Source organism: Hyposmocoma kahamanoa, unplaced genomic scaffold, assembly GCF_003589595.1.
Source record: "Hyposmocoma kahamanoa isolate Upper Pololo Valley unplaced genomic scaffold, ASM358959v1 159, whole genome shotgun sequence".
Lineage (NCBI taxonomy): Eukaryota > Metazoa > Arthropoda > Insecta > Lepidoptera > Cosmopterigidae > Hyposmocoma > Hyposmocoma kahamanoa.
The window spans coordinates 179,777-203,750 of NW_020653571.1; the positions used below are offsets into that span (position 1 = coordinate 179,777).

A 23,974-nucleotide genomic window follows, 5' to 3' on the forward strand; every position below is an offset into this window, starting at 1 on the left:
ACTATAATGCCCCAGAATAAAACCCTCGGGTCTTTTTTCTTTCCATCGGCGTACTTCCTTATATGTAAGGAAGGTCAGGTTCAATTTCAAGCGAAGGAGGTTATATAGGATTCAGCCACGTACAACTTAAATACTTATTATTAAGAATTTCTTATAATTGATTTTAATTATTTTCTGTATAAAAATTTAGCAAATTTTTTTTCGCAATCCATAATGGCTATACACACTATAAACAAGAAAAACCGAAATGCCAAAAATTTGTAAATTTCTAACAGCACAGCAGCACAACTATTATTATATACTCCCAGACACATAATTCGAACCACCACGCATTTTTGTCGTAAAGGGCTAGAATACAAAATAGTGTTATCATCGAAGAAAAAGTTTTCCCTGGTTTTACAAATCCAAATTCCCAACAAGGAAAACTTATGGAAAAGACGTTTAGTATGCTAGTTTTAAAATTGCATAATAGTTTTTGATCAATCAATCATTTAAGCTTACTGAAAATGCGTGGTGGCCCGAATTGTGTCCGAAAGTGTATTTTTTTAGGAACTGCTAAACTCCTACAATTCCACTGTATTAGCTTGGAATTCATTATCACTCGGTGGGGTTGACCCTTATAGGATGGAAAAGGTTGACCCAATGTTATTATACTGGTTCACCTGTTGTCGATGGCTTCATAGTCAATACATCTGTGTTAAGTTCTCGTTTGCTCCTTAGACTTTGGAAATTAACATGTTATGTTGATATATATACATCAGACGTTATATATATATATATATATATATATATATGATGCATTTCGACCTTAGAGGATGGAAAAAAAATGTTTGCTCCAATAGCTCCAATAAATTTATAGGCACTGCTTTGTAAACCTCATTATTCGAAAACAGTATTTCTAATTCTTATAGTAGAAAATAGAGTGTTATTGTATATATTGTAACTAATTAGTGCTTTCTGCTGTCGTTCGTTAAATAAATTAAATTAATATGTTCGTAATAAGCTCTCAACGCCTTTAATAGTTCTACGTACAACGGAACAACATTTGACAGGCGATCGAATTTGACATCTCAAAACTGACATAACTCAGTCGGTATTCCGTTTATAGGTGTGCAATTCGAATTTTATCAAATTAAATTACTCTCGAAAATATTGTAACTATTTATAATTCTCGCAAAAAAAGATAATAAATATTTTTTTGTTCTTTTCGCCTAGCCAGCTGTAATTTCGTCGGTGGTGTCGGCAATTCTGCTAGGTAAGTTTTCCACTTTATTAGGCTTTTAATTTTAACGATAAATCTCTGAAACTGCAGTAGAGCAAGACGATAGAAAGGAACAGACGATGTATTTAGTGTCACAAGTAATTTGTAAACAACTAGGCGTGTGCGTTTTTCCGCAGAAAATTATTAAAATGTTAATTTGTGATTTGACACATATAGGATCAGATATTTTGGGACCTTGACCTGTGTTACACATTAGTATTCAACCTGCGTGCTGCAGAAACCTTGTCTTTTGAAAATGTAAACTATATACGAAATGTTTTACTGGCATTTTAATTGTAGAAAATCGAAATATATCTGTGAAGACTGTGTTTAGTGCCAAAAATAAGTGTAGTGGTTATTTTCGTGTAACACCAAAGGAGACCTTGAATTTGACTAATTTAGTATATCTTCATGTATGTCAGTACGTAATCAAGGTCTTTATTATAGATCTATCTTATGTCAACACCGTGAAGATATTGTTTGTAAAGACATAATTGGTTGTTTGGAAAAATATGTTTGTTTTATTACTTCTATTTTAATTGTTGCAATAACTTTAAATATTATTTCTAATTTAAATATAAAATCTAATTCTTTTATAAAAAATATTATAAAAGAATTGACTGCATAATGTTTTAATTTTATTGAAACAAAAGCTTTTAAGAAGTTTTCTAAATACTATCAAAATTAATAAAATCATCAAGAATAAACCTTTCATAAAAATATTCCGTGTTGCTTTTTTCTATCAAATTCTACTGGAGTTTAAACAGCAAAAAATAAACTAGAAACAGCCCTAAATTAACAAAACATGGAACATTGGTCTTTGCACACCGGTTATAGATAATTTCAAATATAAAGTGATAAATACGCACATACAAGATAAACTACGGTTTATATTCTGAATTTATCTCAAGGGGAAATGAATGTAGCAACCTGACCTGTGGACTGCAAAATCTAAAATTAGAAAAAAATTACATTCAAAATGGACTCGTAAATTAATAAACTGCATCATCCTGTACTTGGTCATCAGTAAATCAAAAGAGTGACAGGGTAAAAATGGTTATAGTGAAGACAGTTCGAGCTATGGCTTCGTTCGCGGCGCAGGCTGCACTGCGGTCGCGATGGAGCTCACTGCTTGAGTCGACCAATGTGGATGTTCCTGGGGAGGTTACCGATGGTGTCCGGTCTGTCGTTGGATGGCTAAAACAGGCACGTGTTTTCATAGATGTCGTGTTGTAGTTATACTGGCTGACTTCGGCTAAGTAATTCAGATAGCTGGTTATCGTACTCATGTTAATGTACAATAAACATTTCCCTGCTTTCGTTTCTCTGACTAAAAACTTGGGGGTCTATTCCCGTTCTCTGTCCAACATTTGTCCAAAACAATTACTATCAAATAAGAATTACTTAACTGGTGTGATGCGAATGAAGCTTCATACTTGACATTTTCTTTCGATTTGGTTGAGTATTAATTTGACAATAATTATTTTGGACGGAGAATGGGAGTAGACTTTGACTGCTGTCAAAACTTATTATTATTATTATTATTACTAGTACTATTACCAGCTGTAATTTGAATGCTATAGTTGTTTCTTATTTATTTGTAACATTCTCAAAATCAAGCTTAATTCTTATTCTTTTGCAGTAGTAATGTCTGTAGTACTTTCTCACTTTGCTACATTATTGTTATTTAGAGATCTCAATTCTTGGTCATATGCCATATCTTGGAGAGGTTATTGACGGAGTCCAGTCGTGTTTTACTGGTGTGAGGAAGATTACATATCACCTGGAAGGGTACTTTTTTCTGCAAGGATCCATTAAGGTGTTTAAAAACCTCATTAAGACCATTGCAGTTCTGCCTGTGGTAGGATTCCCTGTCTGTATAGAAATCCTATTCTAGGTATATAGGGCGACGCCCTCGACTGGTTTCCACCCGCGCTAAAGAAGGAAGGATCGGCTCGCTTCACCTGTCCACCCTTGAAAGGTGATATCATGTAATGCGTGGGATCCTCGTCCCCTGTCCGCTGGCCCCATTCGGGCATCAGGCGAGCAACGAACTGCGTTCGCGTTCGTATCTACCGCCTGCACCGGAACGGATTCGCGTCGACTAAAGCCCAATGTCAAAGCACACTTGGCTCTATTTATATTGGAGCAGAGCGGCATGGAAGCGATTTTTTGTAACGATATTATACTTAGCATAATGTACTTTCTGGTCTATTGTGTAACGTATAAACTAGATACGAGCCAATATCTTCCGTTGAATGCGCGAGCATTCTCGAGCGTGCGTGAGAATTTTTGCTCAACATGGATTGACCCTTAAGATCCTATGTCCCTACGGCCGGCAACGCATTACGATATTTAGGGAAGTACCCTAAATTTTCGCAAATGTTTATAGGCGACACTATTTTCCATCAGATAGACCGTCTGATCGTTAACGGTTTGTTGATTATAAAAATGTGACTTTACAGCGTACGTTTTCAAATGTAAATTTATTTTACCTATGGAATAAGTGCTCTTTGACTTTGACGTACCTACCTTGTACGTACCTTATACGTACATATATTCCATCGATTGATTCATTTCGTACGAAGCGTTATGCTTCCGCCTTCCCAATGCACATGCCAAAGGAATTAAATACGCTACTAATCTGTGTGTCCCGAAAAGTACAAATTGGGGCTATTCAAGGCTAGAGTGATTAGGCTTTTTTTAAAGAAACGCGTGGGAATGTGGCCAAGCGTGCGTCTATTATATACATATTTCAAACAACTGTCGTTTCATTCCGTAGGAACCAAGGAGCGTTAGGTTTTTTCTGAAGTTTCTATTTTTCTTTTGTTAGTTTCACGTTTACGATGAATTACGTTTTTTATTTTTTTGCAGGTGTTTCGAATTTATTGCCCGTGAGTGTTTGCTTTTTAAACACGCACGCACGCTTGATATCACAAAATATGCATGCACTTATTATTGTAATATATAATATTAATTACTGTAATAATAAGCGTTAAGAGTTTTTGCAACAATATTTGTTGCACGACATTTAATAATTCATCCAATTTTACTTTCGTACAAAACTAAAAATATTTAACGATACAAATCGCTCTAAACAGTTATAACTCTGTGCAGTAACACGAAAATATCAGTCCGATGCAAAACGTAGGAGCAAGTGCTGAGGTCGTCGAGAAGGACACTTACACGTTTGAACTTACTAACTTACTTCCAAATACAGATCTAAAAAGTGTCAGATAGTGCAACAAAACGTTAAGTTTATTTTTTAGTAAATTTATTACGTTTTGTAAAAAAGACATGGAACAAAGTTGTTGTTTATGACGTTAGTAATATAATCCTGTGAGGTTGTTAGTATTTTACTAACAACCGTGTATATGTATAGGAATTTTACGTTTACGCAAATTATACACACATTAAAAGCGCTAAGGGCGCGTTCCCATTGCTCGACTATATCGACTCGAATAAAACTGCGAAATGCTATAGCCACGTGTTATGCTCTTTTCAGTGAATTTAAAACTTTAAAACTCTCCCCTGTAAACTTGGCAATTTCGACATACGATACTTTACGTAGGAGGGGTCGAATATAGTCGAGCAATTTAAAGTGTCGTATCTTGTATATTTAAATGAAGTTGTTCACTATAGTATAGTATATAAAAATATATATATATATAGTATAATTGAGCATATATACACTGATTAGTATATGGTGTGAAAACACGATTTCTAAAAATTTTCACTATAGAAAAAAACACAAACTTACCTAGAATTTTTTTTTTTTATCAACTGAACTAAATGTATTATTATAGTACTCGATATATATTTTTCAAAAGGCTTTTATTTCGTTTGTAAATAATCTCAAAAATACTGACCTCAAAACCGCGGAATGACATCTATTTTTTAAATTTATATCGCAATGTAAACAAAGATATGAGGGGCACTGCCACTGCGCCCTTCACCCTGGGACATAAGTTGACAAGTTCCATGTGCCTGTAATTTCACCAGCACACATACCCTTCATAACTGCTTGGCGGCAAAAATAGGTAAGGTGGCAGTACTTCTCTAGACGAACTCTTTCTACTGTTACTAGAACATCCCTACTGGTACTAAACTATACAGTCCAAGCATTTACCCCGAGACACACCCCGGACACTCCATATAACGGTCGAAAGTTATTTACCTACTACCACTACATACAGCAAGGCGCTTTGTACACACGCGCAAATGTGTGCGTGAAGTGGCAGGGTTATCCATCACTCTCGTACTATTACATCACGTTATCAGAGCGGCAACATAGCGAAAATTCTAACGCGATGTTCTATATAATTATATTAATAGAATTGTAATAATTATATCGATATAATATTATATTTTTCATTAATTCACTAACTAGAATAATATTGAAGATTTATTTAAAATATATATTAAAAGCACTTAACATGTTATATTTTGGACAGGCACTTTTGAATAAAGTAACCAAGATACTTGAAATTGCGTGTCCAAGTTTATTATTACCTAGTTAATAATTAGGTATATTCACTACGTAATATTTATCGGCAATACAAATTCGAGAACCCTTGTCTATTGTCTATAAGCTCACGAAGTTATAACGTCTCATATTGATATAATAAAGTATATAATAAAGTATTATATATTACTCTGCACTAAATAAATGAAGAAAACAATAACTGAACGAGTCTCAGATGGTCTCAGACATAGGTTTTTTTTTTACTGACTTCGTTTCTTCTTTCGGAAAACGAAAGAAACTCCTCTCCTTATCCTGTTCATATCATGATAAACAGCCGTATAAATAGTAACGTACAATGATGTTATACGAGGGTCAAACTGAAAGTTCTTAGAAAATTAAAAACTGATTACATTAGCCTAGTTATTAGTTTTATTATATCTTTTCAAAATATTGTCCATTCACGTTAATACACCGCTGCATGCGATGGAACCACTGGGAAAAGCACTTTGCCCACTCGTCCTTAGGGGTCTCTTCAATGGCATCGCGATACGCAGCCACCGCTTCTTCAGCATTCATAAACCGCTTTCCTTTAAGTTTTTCTTTAATTTTTGAAAATAAATAAAAATCACAAGGCGCGAGGTCGGGGCTATACGGCGGGTGACCCAATAATTCAACGTTTGATGTCGCCAAATAGTCGATCGTTCGCTTGGCGGTGTGCGACGAGGCGTTGTCGTGGTGAAGGAGGATCCTACTGCGAGGTCGTTTCTCTCGAACTTTTTCCAAGACAAGTGGCAAACAATTGGTAGTGTACCATTCTGCAGAAACTGTTTTTTGATCCTCTAACACAATTGTTGCGAAATGACCTATCCTTCCAAAGAACGAGGCCACCATTTTTTTTCCCGCACTTCGATCTCTCTTCACTTTAGTTGGCAACTCCTCGAAAGGAAACACCCACTGAGCAGATTGTCTTTTGGTTTCAGGATCATAACAGTAAATCCAGCTTTCGTCACCTGTTAGTATGTCGAACACAGCATTTGAGTCACCTCCGTTAAATCTTTCAATCATTTTACGGCACCAATCCACACGATGGAGTTTTTGAGCCTCAGTCAAATTATGAGGTATCCACCGGGCGCAAAGCTTCCTGACCGCTAAATGTTCGTGGAGGATTTTGTGCACTTGACTCATACCGATGCCTAAGCTTGTCCGAATCTGCTGATAGGTCACTCTTTTGTCAGTCTCTATCATACGCCGCACAACACAGATGTTATCTTCAGTCGTCGCCGTAGAAGGCCGTCCCTCACGTAAATCATCAGTGAGATTAGTGCGACCACGTTTAAACTCATTAAACCAGTTGTAAACAGTCGCACGAGATGGGGCTTCATCGTGAAAGGCCAATCGTAGTCTATCATAACTTTCTTGTTGACTTAAATGACATCGAAAGTCATAAAAAATCATTGCACGAAAATTTTCTCGTGTTAAATTCATGTTGACGTGACACAGACAATTTTCAATTTGCCGCCAAATCGTAAAACAAATGACAAATGAATGAAATATATACTCAGTAATATTGGCAAAGAGTTCTATTTTCAAATTTAAGAATTATTTTTTTATTATATTGTTTATAAGTGGCCAGTTCTAAGAACTTTCAGTTTGACCATCGTTTATTAACGTACAAGTTCCATAATGAACAAATGAAAACTATATTCAAATATCAAAGCTGTATTAGCTCGAAAACGGCTCGCCGACAGCTTTGTTTTCGTTCAGTCAATGTGACTGTCAATGTGCGAGGCGTGGTGCAGTATCTAAAGCCAAGGAGGGACGGTGAGTGTCCATTCTCTTTACTTTTTTACTCACTGCCCGAGAGAGCCTATGTATGAATACTGTTTTTGAGCCATCAAAAACAGTTAAATTAGTGAAGTTGAATTTCACATGATAATTAATAAGCATAATATATGTATAAATAAAATATTAAAATAAAGTGCGTTATTTTTTAAGTTATTAAAAAAAAGAATAGTGCGGTGCGGTGCACGCTCGGCTTCGGACGTGCTCCACTGCACAATAAGAATTATAATAATTCGCGACCCGCTCGGCAATAGCCGCTGCACGTAATTGACTATGGGTTCTCAGCAACTCATAGCCAACGAACTGTTGGCGTTTATACAACACGCCATAGATACCATGGACGAAGTCAGCATCGTGCAGATCTGCAAGTCAAATTTCAAAGAAAAAGAGATTTGCAGTGGCAAGGCCCTGCTTTTCCGGACGTTTGGCAAAGCCGAGCAGATGCCGTGTCGTCGGAGAGATGGAGGAGCAAAGAGTCTCCAGGACATCATTACGTTGTTCAAGGAGACCGACCCAGACGACGTGCCTGCATTCGTGGCGAAGAAGCTTCATAAGCTGCCCCCTGTCACGTTCGACCACGTCGACGTTACCAGGCTGCTGAAGGACATCACGTCCCTAAAAGCAAGCCTTGCTGAAGTTCAGTGTAAATTGGAGGTCTCAGACAACACCATCAGTGAGTTGTGAACACTTCTCGCGGGGCGCAAAATGCTTCCTTCAGCAGTTTTGAGTCGGCTCACATGCATGTGTCACCGACCTCTGGCTCTGTTGCCGCGCGCGTTTCCCCGCACCCCGCCCCGCCGGAGACGACCCCTCCACGTGATTACGCAGCTGTTGCCGCTGCCCGACCTAGTACTCCACAACCACAACCCAGGCAACCAATGAAGGGAAAACCGAAAAAGAAACTCGTATCTGGAGCTGCGTCGTCAGTACCACCGAGACGAGTTGATCAGTGCGACGAGGACGGCTTTTGGAAGGTGGAAATGAAAAAGAAGAACACCAGCTGAAACCTTAGTGGCACCGCCCTGACTGGCCCGAATCATTTATTACGTCGAGCGGTACCGACGACGTTGTTATACGTGTCGCGTCTTCATTACTCCACCAAGTCTGCGGATATTGTGGAGTACATGCGAGTGAAGGCCAACGCAAACCTGAGGGTCGAGCGGTTGGAATCGCGCCACAATGTGAATTTTAATTCATTTGTGGTGCGAGTACCAACTCAACACCTGTCGACCTTCATGAGAGAAGACTTTTGGCCGAAGGGTGTCATGTACCGGCGTTTCCGAGGACAGCTACCGGACACCCACGTTGCGTCACACGTCGAAGTACATACGTGTAAATAAATAGTATTATATGTATATTATCATGTTATATTGTATTTATGATTATGATTAGTCCGTAAGGTATTTATTTAATATTTCTGTTATTGTTTTATTATATTATTGTTATATTATATGTATGTTTGTCTGTAAGGTATGTATCTATGGGTCCTAGTTGCCTGAAATAAATAAATAAATAAAAAAAAGCGTAATATAAGAAGCATAATAATTCTAGGTTCGAGAATTTTGATAGGAGTGATGGCGGAACTAACCAAGAAAAGGCCCAAAATATAAAGAAGCGTGCGTGCGGATACGATGATATATAATCTCAGTACAGAGTACTAAAAAAACCGACCTCAAAAGTAAGTGGAATTACGTCTATTTGCTAAGTTTTATTGAAATATCCCCTAGTTCGCCACTATACAGGACTTGGCACTGGAGATAATAAAAATCGGTTCTCACTACTCAAAGTATATTGAGAGAAAAACGCCTTGAATTGGAGAAATAGCAAAATCAACCATTAAAGTAATTGCTTCTAAATTAAAGTTAGGCGCTATTTATAAAAATGAATCTTCATGTGTGAACAGCCACCCTTCGAGGTGGATGCTTTTCTTCAAAATGAAATGGAACCACTATGGAAGTACCCCCTTTCCAACAAAAAAAGAATCATGAAAATCGGTTCACAAATACCGGAGTTATCGCGTAACATACATACAAAAAAAAGAACATACAGACGAATTGAAAACCTCCTCCTTGTTTGAAGTCGGTTAAAAAAGAAATAATTTGTTTTTATATCATCATTGCGAGTTCAAAAAAGGAGGAGAATCTCAATTTGACTATGTTTTTATGTATGTTACGCGATAACTCCGGCCGGTCCATTTGTGAACCGATTTTGATAATTCTTTTTTGTTGGAAAGAGGACCTCAGATGTGGTCTCATTTAAATTTTGAAGAAAATATTCCACCTCTAAGGGCGGCAAACTAGGGGATGAAGGACTTTTGAGGTCGGTTTTTTTAGTACTCTGTACTGTTTTGTTATTCATATACTCCGAAACTTGTGCCCAATTGTATATAGATTGATGCAATACAAGACAATTTTTATGAGATAATGCTTCAGATTCTTTTGGAAAAAAACAATAAAGCAAAAGGCTAAGTTAAAAGAGTTCAGAATAAATGGAATTGTACGAAGATATTGATGCGAGTGCCAGAGGCATGAGGATTGTCAGGATCGTAACAAGTGGAAATTGACGATGTCAGTAGATACATTCATTATTTATTTATTTGTGAAAACACAGGTTGTATGGAAAATGAACATTAGGCATACAAACATATTGAAGATATATTTATACATTTACTTACATCAGGTTATCTATGGCGCGATCAAATTCATGTCGAATAAATGTGGACTAAATGTCTTGGATCGCCCTAAATGTCGCTTACCACCAGGCGAATGATTTGTTCACGTACTGTTGCTAAAGTACCGTAAAGAATCATTACGTAGATCTATTTTGGGGTAATGCCGCCGATATCAATAGAATCTTTGTCCTGCAGAAACGTGCAGTTAGGGCAATTTACAATCTGGGCCCCAAAGTATCTTTGAGAGATAAGTTTAAGGAAATTAACATTCTTACACTAGCCTCACAATACATTTATGAAAATATAATTTATGTTAAAAGGAATAGTAATTTCTTTATGAAAAATAGTGACAGACATAACATTAATACGAGGAATAAAAATAAACTAGCTTTTCTTGATAGTCGTCTTCACAAAGTCAAACAATCATTTAAGGGGCAATGTATACGCTTCTATAACAAGATTCCGGTTGATATACAAAATTTGCCTTTCACGAGGTTTAAAACTATAGTGAAACAAAAACTTTATACTAAAGGTTATTATACAACTTCTGCGTACTTGGATGACAAAAATCCGTGGTAGTAACCCGTTTAGCTCATGGAGGTAGTCTCAATCTGATGTTTCAAATAAAAAAATATTGTAAATGTTATTTACAAAGAGCAACCCCTAGAGTTTCTTGCTCATTCTTCTCAGGGGAATCTGCCTTACGAATGAGCGGTAGAGTTTAACCATTGTGACGATTTCAAGTGTAATAATGCTTACCTATGAAATAAAGATTATTTTGAATTTGAATTTGAATTTGAATTATTTTTGCTGATCCCAGATATGTTACTACCTCAATTTTGCTAAAAATGTCAATTACCTACATAAGTTTTAGTTATAATACAAGGAGGACAGTATTGACATTTGTATGAATATAAAAACAATATCCGTCCACATATTACAAAACACCTTTATGTAAGCTGATTTCAGATAAAGGGGTCTTTTAATTACACTGCGACGCCGTGGACTTTTTACGGTACGATAATATTTGAACAAGCGTTGCTTGTACGAGAATCATGTGGTTTCTTTATCTATTACTAGAGATTGCAGAACCGGTCCGGTTCCTAAAATTTTGATTCCCGGTACTGGGCTCAGCTCGGTACCGGTACTTCAGCCGGGTTGGTGAAAATCAGCGCCACGACACGGATTAAAAAAAACGATTGTGGCTAAAGCTGAGCAAGCCCCGATTGTACCAGTCGCGTTTTAATATATATTTTTTAATTATTGTTCCTCTGTTTTTCTTGTTTATATGCGTGTTTGTGCTTGTGCAATAAACTGTTTTCTTACTTTTTTTTTGTACTTCTTGAAAAGCCGAAGCTGTAACCAGTATTCCGGGTTTTCCCACCTATTCAATAATTTACGTAATAATAATGCCATATAAAAACTTCATCCAGATTACAATGCAAATCAGGAACCACTGTGGAATAGCCAAGTACTTCTTAGAAAATAGAGACAAACACAAAATGACACCCGACGACGACGAGTTTCGGATATCTATAATTGCGGTACCGGGACTGACTGTACCTCGCCAGCACCGGGATTTCTCGGTATTTCCGGAACCAGGAATTCCCGGGAGCAAGTTCTACCTATTATTACTTACGTGACAAGAATAGAGAGACATTAACAATATACTTTTATACGATTTTTGAGCGACCTCGGTGACCTAGCGATAGTACTGTGGGCGCTGGATGAACAAGTTTAGGTTCCCGGAAGGACCAATTTGGGAAATAAACTTTTCTAAATTGGTTCTGGTCTGGCTGTTCTGGAAAATGCCTCCGGAGTTAATTTTGTTATTCTGGTGCCATATTACCAGGGTTTTCCTAGTTTGAGACCAAGTAATTAGTTTTGCCCTCGATTTCGGGCGTTATTGGGTTTTAACCCAGCGCCGAGTAAAAACCCTGGCGCTGGTAAAATTACAGGACCCGTCACCCAGAGACATACTCTGGATGATGGGCGCAGTGCCAATGTCCCTCAAATATTTGCGATTTAAAGCTCTGAGTGGCACTGTAACCACCATGGGCAGACGTGTCGCTTACTACCAGGTGCACAACTTTTTCGTCCCGTCACTTAGGATTATAATAATCTCAGTACAGAGTACTAAAAAAACCGACCTCAAAAGTACGTGGAATCACGTCTATTTGATAAGTTTCATTGAAATATCCCCTAGTTCGCCACTATACAGGACTTGATACTGGAGATAATAAAAATAGATTCTCACTACGACACTACTCAAAGTATATCGAGGGAAAAACGCCTTGAATTGGATAAATAGCAAAATCAACTAAATAATTGCTAAAAGTAATTGCTCCTAATTTAAGTTAGGCGCTATTTATAAAAATGAATCTTCATGCGTGAACACTGAACAGCCACTCTTTGAGGTGGATGATTTTCTTCAAAATGAAATGGGACCACTATGGAAATACCCCCTTTCCAACAAAAAAATAATCATGAAAATCGGTTCACAAATATCGGAGTTATCGCGTAACATACATACAAAAAAAAAAAAGAACAGTCGAATTGAAAACCTCCTCCTTTTTTGAAGTCGGTTAAAAAAAACTAAATATTTTTGTTGTAAATTACACAATTTCTTCAGATTTAATGATATTATACAAAATGGTTATTATTGAATCCTTTCGCTTGAAAATCGCATTGAAATAAATCGATATGAAAAATCGGTACATCGTATGCACCACAGACCACATAAATAGTATGCACTTAAGTCGATCTTCTTAAAAATCCATAACATGCATCTTAGTAATGAGAATCCACAGGATTGCAAGGTGAATATTATGTGGCGTAGCCTCTTTTTCGTGTAAAAAAGATTTTTTAAATCTAAATTCGTAATAAATATGGAATTATACTGTACGGTTCAACGTACATTATTCGGCAACTGACAATGTACATCGTCGCGCCCTACATTGGGCACTTGCAAAATTTATAAATTATAATTTTTAATGCAATAAAGATACTCCGTGGTATCGGTCGAGTATTATTTCTACAGCATTTTTTACATATCCCTACATCACCAGAGAAGCAGACAAGCAGCTCGTACAATACCAAATTCCGCATACGCCGTTTCTGCCCACGATTTTGGGCAGAAACGGGCTAAATCCCAGGACTTTAGGTAGAAACTAGGACGGGTTGATTGGGTTTTAACTGACTGCCTATCTCTGATAACAACTTTTGCTAAATGTTTATTGTACATAGTATCACACGGCGTACACGTTACTAATTGAAACGTTAACCTAATTGAAAACATGCTTGTGCAAAACAGTTGACATGTATTATAATGATGACAACATTATTAGGCAGGATGTGTGAATCAATTTGTTTGGGTGTCCTTGAAACACCCTCGTTTAAATGTGATACGCTTCTAAATCATATTGACAATTGAATTTCTTGGGGGTCTGTGGACCAAGAATAGATTTATCTGTACTATGCGCGAGCAGCATCTCTATATATACTTTTTGATATAGATTAAACTTGAATTTTTTTGTACGTGTTCGATCTTTGTTTAGTAGTTATAACAAACTAGTGGAGTAATTTCCCAAAAAAAAAAATTATATCATGATAGTGAAACATCCTGACATGCAAAAAAACTGCATTATAATTATTGTTATGATTATGAATATATAAAGATCGAACACACAGAAAAATTTCGTCGACCCGGTGGGACTTGGACCCACGTCCATGCTGCACCGTAGGAGTGCTCTAACCATCTGAGCCACGGGTCCAGTTTTGTTATTATATATACATAAAGTAGTCTAATAACCTGTTTCCGCTGTTTAAACCACATGGCTTGTCAACTTCACGTCTCATGGTGACGGGCGCAATGGCAGTACCCTTCAGGTCTTCATGATTGAAAGCTTTGTTTGACACTGCAACTGTTCTGTATAGGCGTGTAGCTTACCACCAGGTACGCACTTACGCACAACATGTTCGTCCCGTCACTGGGTATTATAAAAAAATGTCTGTTTATTAAGGAAAATCAACAGCTAATTACAAATAAGTCTACATATTATTTACTAGACGTGTGCTGCGCCGCCGCTGAGATGTTTTTGCGCCGATTTTCCGCTGACGTGATTGGCCGGGATAAACTCGGCGATGAACATGTGAACAAATGAAAAATTTATTTATTTCAATGAAGTATCACTTCTTTTTTAATTATAGCTATATGTCAATACAATAAATCCGTACATTTAAAATTAATGATTTTTCCTATCTACGTATTCTGCATACTGTTCATACTAGATTTAAATTAACACGTTAACAGCCACCTCGGACTAGGGTGACCGCTATTGAGTGCGCCATATGGGCCGCGTCGGACAATGATGAAAACCACGCGGGACTTTACGGGTTTAAAGATAAAGTGTCGTCTTTACTTTTGTGAATATTTGGAAATGTGTAAAAAAAAAATTTTCTTAGAATATGTCATTTATTTGAAAAAGTATGTACTATGTATGTGCGTAATAAATGGAAACACGAGTAGAAAATGAATTCAAATTAATTTACCAAATTTTAATTATATTCAAATTAATTTACCAAAATATCACTCACCTTCATCTAAAGCGACGATTAGTGTTGATAGTTTACAAAAAATTTCAAAAGGTGGAAATTTAAAAAATGTGAAAAATAGTAAAAATATACATAATTAGAAAATACTCATATTTAGTTCTACGTTTAGATAATGTCTTTTAAAATTTTATTTAACATTAATTATAAAATAATATTGTATAAGCATTGCTAAATATAATTTTCTAAACTTCACAATTAGAGTTAAGTATCTTCAACTAATAACTATAAATATTCAGAAAAATGTTTATATTTTCAAAATTGACATTTTTCCTTAACCCAACTCTAGTTAGGGATTTGCCCGAAAGGATTGTGGGATGTCTCAGAGTATAGTCGTCAGCGTGACCCGCGTAGCGCCAATGAAATTATTCCGTTTATCCACATCAGACTTATTGATTTAGAACACGTCCGTCAGATTCCGGTTCTAACTCTTGTAGTCTTGATCTATGATGTTTAAAATAAATATTGTAAATGATGAATATGTAGGTACAAATGTTTAGTCACAAAGAGCATCCCCTAGAGTTGTTTACTCTTTCTTATCAATGGAATCTGCCGTACGAATGAGCAGTAGAGTTTAATCGATATAACGATATTTTTCTCGTGTCGATGGTATACATTATATGTTTGCCATCGTGGTGAAAGAATTTGGCAATCAGCGTAAGGTCTCGCTAATTGTTGCCCAGGGTGCGCCAGACTACAGGAAAAGCTCCGTTCGTGTACCCCAAAAATATTACGATTTCAAGTGGTTATTTGAAATAAAGATTTGTTGACTTTATCATTTGAAATTTTGTTTGGCAAATAACGTGTTAAGAGCGTTTATTTTAAGAGTGGCGGAACGGTTACCATGCCGGACTGTCACGCAGAGGTTGGGACCTCGATTGCCTGGTCGGGAGAAATATTATTATGTCTTACATTTATTTCTTTCGTGAGTTTGGGTATAATTCGTGGTTGTCTATGTGTGTGTTCGTGGCACTCGCAACACAATGTGGTAGTGTGGGGCTATGTTGAGTGTGTACGTTATTATTATTATTTATTTTGTTGAATATAATACTACCATGATATTTATGTATTGTTTGTGAAAATACTCCACTTGTTTGTTATTATTGTTATTGATACGAAGATCGAATGACACAGAAAAGCTCCTTCGAACTGACTCTACTCGAACCAGCGTCTGTTGCCACACGAACTACAACCGACACAACATAGAAAATACTTACTATACTAAAAGTGGTTTTGCTGAATCTCAAAAAGTATCTAGTAAATAAATAATAAAACAGTCAAATAATCAATAATTGCACGTGTAAAGATGTTCTTCTAGAAGATTTTCTTTCTTTTTGTTTTTGGGAACGACTTTCACAATGTCTAAAGACACTAGGCGGTATTTTTAAACATAAAACTTTGCTTAGTAATGACGCGAGATTGTATTCGCTTTTAAATTTGTATTTGCTTTAGTAGCTTCACTCTCGTGTTCGCCGTGCTCCATCTGCTTTTTGTTTTGTAATCTGAGGTTATACCAATTGTACCTATTTATATATTATCTATGTCTGCCGCCAAGCAGTAATGTGAGTATTACTGCGTTCCGGTTTTAAAGGGTTAAATGTGCTAGTGAAATTACAGGCACATGTGCTTAGGGAGACGGACGCAGTGCCCTCAGATCTATACTATTATGGACAGTGTCCCGTAATTTTGTATAAAAAAAAATATACAGGGAGTAGGGAAATGGTAGTGCAACTACGAGAAACAGCTTTCCCTCATGGTACTACTAGTGGGACAAATGGGACCACGAGATAATTGCGGAATCTGTAGTGGCTGTAAGACGTATACGGGGTTTTGTTAATGATGATTAAGTGTATGAAACAACTGGTGGGTTTATCGCGATTTCAAAGCACTCTTCGTTGTAAAACGCTCTTGGTTGTGAAGTGAGGAACATCTTCCTTAAAAGGATCGGACCTTTTATACTAACATATGCTTTGTATGTTTTCACAAAAACAACCATCTTCCTTCCAGGCCTCCTTAGAAGTCCGTCAAGTGGGCAGACGTGCAGTGAGCCAGCTTTCCGGCCGCGGCATGGACGATGTCGTCATTATACACTACAACGATGTGTATAATATCGAACAAACCACCAGTAAGTACAGAGAGGACTTCACCGCTCACACATGCTCTGTCTCTCTCGCGTCCTGTCTTATGACTGTGTGTTAGAGTTCATTTCACATTTAACATGGGTACGTTGAGATTTGAAGTTCCTAGGGATGTAGTAACGTAAAATGGAATGAAAAAAAAACAATCGATTTAAATATTTTATCGAAATAATTTGTAACGAAGAGAGAATCGATTTAGGGACAATAAGTTAAGAACAAATAATAAACAAAATAAGAAGGATTCGATTATTATGTTATTAAGTTACTAAAAAACTACACAACAAATAAAAAAATTCAACGGTAACCAAACAAAAAGTCAACAACAAAACATAAAATCGACAGAAATGAAAACAAATTTGAATAATTACTCTAAAACCGTTGTGCAAAACTCTAAAGAGATTAGTTCAAAAGGCTTATTCACAGTTGTCACCACTGGCTGTGTTCCCACTGGCGAAAAATGGGCGCAAAATGGTGAATGGGGGCGAAATCTCAGTTGTTGCCAGTGGTGAATTCCACTGGCGACAAATGGAAAAAAAACCATGTTACCAAGTGGTGAAAAATCTGTTGTTGCTACTGGCGACAAATGGAATTTAAACTATCCCAGTAGTAGCCAGTGGTAAAAAAAACAAATGGAATAAAAATCCCAATTAATGTTCGACAACAACAATATAAAATAACAACAAGAGTTTTAAACTCGAATTTTATTTCCTTTCGATTATTGGATTGTTCTTCAAAGGAAATACTGGATCCCAAACTGGCTATTGGCACCTGTGAAGGGCCCGAAACCTTGGTTTGTTTGAAAAAACAAATATACGCGATTTCAATCCGGAAAAATAGTTTCAAAGTCAAAGTCAAAGATTATTTATTCCATAGGTAAAATAAATTTACACTTGAAAACGTCACAGTTAAGCTACTGCTCGTTCACTACGCTGACCTCCCTGAGAAGAACGAGCAAGAAACTCTAGGGATTGCTCTTTTCAAATAAACTTAAATGCTATGGAATACACTTTGAATCAAATTTGTGTGGATTCTGGAGTCATGTCGTCTTTCCATACATCTTTATCTAACACGTAGTCTTCAACTTTGTAATATGATTTTTCGATCAAAATATTTTTAATGTAGTTTTTAAACTTAGGAATTGATAAACTTAATATATGCTCCGGAATCTTATTGTAAAAACGTATACAGTTCCCCATACGTCTTGCGCGCGCGCACTCAGCGAACGGACGTGAACAGCCTTTCTACTTTTTTTTCATTCTACCTACGTGCTGTACCTGTTTGTAGTTCAAGATGGTACAATGTAATAAATGTAAACTATTTATCTCAACAACTAAGGATGATACATTGAAGTGTAAAGTCTGCGAGACAGTGTGGCATAAAAAATGCGTGCGAAATATAAAAAAATTTGAAAAACACGGTACTTGTGACAACTGTCAGAAGGGTGAAGTGAGTTCGCCAATTCCATCATCCAAACTTGAGGTGGATCTTAATGAAACTTCAGCACAAAACATATTGTCTGAGGTAAATAAGAAGTTAGCAATAATCCATAAAGTGGAGAAAACCCTAGAGGAGATGAAGAACGCTATTGATTTTTACGCGGAACATTATCAGGAAATGGTGGATTTTAAGCAGAAGGCAGAAAAGAAATTTACTTCATTGGAACAAAAGAACGTATACCTTGAAAAATGCAACAAGGCACTGGAAGAAAGAATTCAAGATCTAGAACAGCGAGAAAAAGAAAGCAATGTAGAAATCTTCGGTTTAGAAAAAAGAAAAAGTGAAATAACCATAGAGGTTGTAAAAAATATAGCCCATCAGCTTAGCCTGAATCCCAATGATATTGTGGATGCTGTGAGGGTAGGAAAAGAAAGCGACGATAAAAATAAACCGCAGCCAGTGATTGTAACAATGAGGAACAAGAAAACACGCAATGAATGGATTGCTAAACGTAAAACCGTTATTACCAATGATCAGATTTACAAGAACGACAGTTCTAAGCGCATCTATATTAACGATGATCTTCCAAAATTCAAGCGGCAGTTATTGTGGGAGGCCAAAGACCAGCTTAAATCTAAATATACCTACATATGGGTACAAGATAGTAACATTCTGGTGAGAAAAGATAGCAATGAAAAAAAGATCTACAAGATTCGATCGCAAGACGATATAAAAATGTTGCTAAAAAGTAATTAATAAGGCACCATAGCCACGGATATACTGGGTGGATAATATTGTTTAAAATTCCATCCATCAAGTAAGGTACCTGTTGAATGCGAATATACACGCTATGACAATATTAGTACCTGGAGTAAAAGAACAATAACAAGTGGGTTACATATTATTTACTTGAATATAAGATCAATACGAAAACATTTTAATGAATTACTGGTCTTGCTTAAGGAAGTGAAATATCAAGTAGATATAATAATATTATCGGAGGTAAATATTAAAAAAGAAGATTTAAGTCTTTACAGCTTGCAAAACTATACCATGCACTCAAACACCAGAGAGACTAAGAGTGGAGGAGGGGTTATTATGTATGTAAAAGAGAGTTTAAACTTAGTATCGGAAACAATAGTATCATCGGCAGTTGAACTTATCATTATAAAATTATTAGTAGATGGAAAATATCTGCATATAATAGGTTTGTACAAACCACCCGATAAAAATAAACGACAGTTCACCGACAAATTGAACATATTACTTAAAGAAAAAATTCCTCAATTCGAAGATGTTGTTATTATTGGCGACACGAATATGGATCTTTTGCATAATAAACATAAGAACGACAATTCATTCTACAAAAACACCTTGTCCGACCACGGGCTGTCTAGTGTGATACCAAGTTCGGAAATTACGCGGGAAGAGATTGTGGAGGGACAGCTTCGTACATCCTGCATTGACCATGTGTGGGTGCGAGCGAGAAAGAGTGTTGTTGCTAGCGCCGCCTATGTAGTGGAGTGCAAACTATCGGACCATCATATTGTGGGGATCTCGTTGACAGCTGTCAGCACAAACGTGTTGGTAAAAACAAGTGTAAACAAAACGAAACAAGTTATTTGTGATAATTTAGTTAAAAATAAGCTTAATACTGTTGATTGGAGCAGTTTTTTAACTCTAACTTGCCCTTTTTCATTGTACGAATCACTGTGTCATACATTTGGCAGTATTTATGATGAGTGTAAAAAATCGGTAAGTGTAGTTTGTAAGCGAAATAGTCAGCCGTGGATTAACAATAAAATTTATTCTATGATTTGTAAGAGAGATCAGCTATTTAAAGCCTGGAAAGTGTCACCTAAAAATATGAATAAACGATTAGAGTACACAAAATATCGTAATAAAGTAAATAAAATCATAAATGTTGCTAGGAATGAGTACAGAAGATTGCAGTTAATTAATTGTAAAGGAGATTCTAAAAAGATTTGGGCACACATCAATACATGGTTAGGTAGAAATAAACTAGACGTAGATAGTATTATAAAAAAGTATTTAGGAAAAAGTGAAAGTATGTATAGTATTTGCTCAAATTTTGCTCAAACATTTACTAAAGAGGTTTCTGATATTAAACATATTTGCAGTATAAAATTTTTAAATAGAGATAGCTATATTACTAAAAGTAACCAATCATTTAGATTCCAAAGTGTAAGTGCAAATGACGTAGAAAAAATTGTAAACAATTTGCAATCTCGAAAAGCCCCAGGTATAGATCTAATAAGAGCACAAGACATTAAATATGTAGGACCAGAAATGTGTTCGGTGCTAGCACTTTTTATTAACTTATGTATCAAGCGGGGTGCTTATCCGGACACCCTAAAGAAATCTTTAATTAGACCTATATTTAAGCAGGGAAACCACATGGAATACACTAACTATAGGCCTATAGCTATCTTGTCAGTTATAGATAAAATAGTTGAAAAAATTGTTGTTGGACAAATAAATAAGTTTTTGGAACGTTATAATATAATTTCAAATTCACAACATGGTTTTAGAAAAAATAGAAGTACTAGCACCGCGCTAATACAGTTTTCAGATTTCATCAATGAAAACTTAGATTGTGGTAAACAAGTAGTTGCATTGTTCATAGACTATAAAAAAGCCTTTGACACCCTCGACCATGAAGTGTTACTTAAAGCGATGGATGAGTGTGGTATTAGAGGTCCCACCAATAACTTTTTCAAGAATTATTTATCTAACAGAACATTGCGTGTTTCTGTTGATGGTGTGGTTGGTGAGGAGGCCAAGGTTCAGTTGGGTGTTCCGACTGGATCTGTATTCGGCCCAATTGGATACATAATGCATGTAAATAGTGTAGCAAATGTTGTCCAAAAGTGCCATGTACTAATGTATGCAGATGACATGTGTTTATGTTATGCCTCAAAGAATGTGTCAGAGATTCAGGAAAATATTCAAGTCGATTTAGAGAATGTTACAAAATGGGCACACGATAACGGTATTATTATCAATATGGCAAAAACTAAATGTGTGCACATTCATTCACCTTACAATGTGCAGGCAAAAAAAGTTACTTCTAATATGATTTCCATTGTAGGACACAATTATGAATGTTTACATAAAAATAAAATAGGATGTAATTGTAGTAATTTAGAATATGTTGAGCACTTTAAATATTTAGGTTTAATTGTTGAGCGTAATTTTAATTGGAAGATGCATGTAAGTGAACTATGTATGAAGTTAAATAGAATTCTAAGTAGATTTTTTCATTTAAAATATGTATTAAGCAAGAAAACAATGTACATGTTATATTATGCGCTGGCAGACTCTTTGGTTAGCTATGGATTAAGCATATATGGTCAGACATATGCCACTTATCTAAAAGATATTAAAAAAATACAAATTAGACTGTTGAAGCATCTAGTATGTGACAAAATTAAAGAAAAATGTAAGGATACAGGTTACAATGATTTATTTCGTTACTGCAAAGTCATGCCAATAGAAGATAAAACTAAACATATGATTGTGTTAGAAAATTATTATAGCAATAATTTTAAAGTAAAACTTCACAATAAATATGTGACCAGAAGTGTAAGGCAAGGTAAATTAGTTCAGGTTAATACAAATAATTCATACGGAAGAAGATGTACCCGTTTTTTAGTTCCCAAAATTTTTAATGAAATAGACTGGTTGAGGGATGAAAATAAACTAGGCAAATATTTATTAAAGCGTAAGCTAAAAAATTTTCTCTTAGGTTTAAGCTATAAATAGGTATAAGTATGGAGGAGTGGATGAAGTTGTGGTAGAATATTATATGTATATGTATATGTAGAGTGCACATGTCACCAACAAACTGCTGCGCAGTTTGGTGACTTACATATAGGTTAAATTAATTGTAATGTTTTTGAATAATAAATAAAAAAAAAAAAAAATAAAAGAGTTGTTTACCTTGGTTAAACGAAATCGTGGTACCATGAGTTTGGACTTAGCTCTAAGGTTAATATTATGGATATCTTCTTTCTTATTGAAATTATGTATATGTTTACGGGCATATAAAATATTTGAGTAAATGTACTGTGATGCCACAGTCATGATACCAGTCTCCTTAAACTTGCTGTTTCATTATGCTATCAATATAAATTTTTATTACAGACACGGAACCAGTGGGTGGTGCGCTGCGGTTCAGTACAGCCGTCAAGGCTATGCAGCATCTAAATCCACTGATTCTCTTCAGTGGGGACGCCTTTTCGCCTAGCATGCGTAAGTCCTTCTTCGTTACTCAACTACAAATTATATAACTACTACCTTTTAACATTTATTTTAACCACAAGCTACTAACTTTAGTAGCAGTAGCTCTCGTTGTACCTTGCTTATTTCTACCATCACGCAGTAATTTGAGCGTTTTTTTATTATAAGTGATGGGACGACCAAGTCGGACACATGTTGATAATAATAATAATAATAATATATAATAATAATAACGCACACACTCGACATAGCCCCGCACTAGGGAAACCCTGTGTCGCGGGTGCCATGGACACACATATACAACCACAAATTACACCCAAACTCACGAGAGAAATAAATGTAGGCCATACAAATATTTCTCCCGGCCCGGGAATCGAACCTGAGACCTCTGCGTGGCAGTCCGGCATGGTAACAGTTCGGCCACAGAGGCAGATAATATATATGATAATCGCAAAAATCCGAGGGGCACTGACTGCGCTCGTCACTCTGAGACGTAAATTGAAAAGTCCTATATGCCTAACAAGGGTAAGGACCCTCCAAAACCGGAACGCTAACACTAATGCTTGGCGGCAGAAATAGGTAAGGTGGCAGTACTTCCCTCAACGAACTGTTGCTGGTGAGGCACATGGGACTTTTTAATATATATCTCGGGGTAACAGGCACAGTGGCAATGCCTTTCAGTACTTTGCGGTATAAAGCTCTGAGTGGCACTGTAACTGTCATGCATACCAGGAGCGCATGTTCGTCCCGTCGTCGTTTGATATCATAAAGAAAGATAGATATGCCTTTTATATCAACAGTTAAAAGGTATAAATGACAGTAGTAGAGGAGCTTCTGGGTTCATCCTATAGTAAAAGTGATTGTCACAGTATTTATCAGTATAATAAACCAACAATAGATCCCGTTGTGTTTGACAGGTGCGAGATAAAATTTTGTGAGATTGCGCAGCGAAGATTTACGATGTACTTTTATATGTTCTTTTATCAACCACGAACTGAGTAGTAAATTTTTATTAAACCGCAAAACCATTATTTAAACGACTTGTGTCTTCATTGACAGACAAAAGATTTTTTTATAGCTTACCATCAGGCGCATAACATACACGCCTATCTATAACAGTTACACTGCCACTCAGAGCTTTGAATTGCAAAAAGAAGTTAACTGTGGCGTGTGTGAAGTTCGTCTTATAATGAAAGTGACTATCACAGTATTTATCAGTATAATCAATCAACAATCGATGGATAACAGACTTATTACAACACAATTCAACTTATCTTAGCAAAATA

The 23,974-nt window shown here is 36.1% G+C and overlaps 1 protein-coding gene across 2 annotated transcripts in view; it reads left to right on the top strand.

The window, feature by feature from the left end:
* Positions 1 to 1,208: 1,208 nt before the first annotated feature.
* Positions 1,209 to 23,974, top strand: part of LOC113240608 (snake venom 5'-nucleotidase-like) — a 48,830-nt gene continuing 26,064 nt past the window's right edge. Inside the window, exons 1-3 of one of the 2 annotated variants that reach the window (XM_026477946.1) lie at positions 1,209 to 1,255; positions 16,858 to 16,975; positions 22,593 to 22,700. In XM_026477946.1, the coding sequence (XP_026333731.1) occupies positions 16,918 to 16,975; positions 22,593 to 22,700 (166 nt within the window). In that variant the 5' untranslated portion in view covers positions 1,209 to 1,255; positions 16,858 to 16,917. Of the gene's footprint in view, positions 1,256 to 2,314; positions 2,468 to 16,857; positions 16,976 to 22,592; positions 22,701 to 23,974 lie in introns of those variants that run through there. The other variant, XM_026477945.1, reaches the window with a different exon arrangement.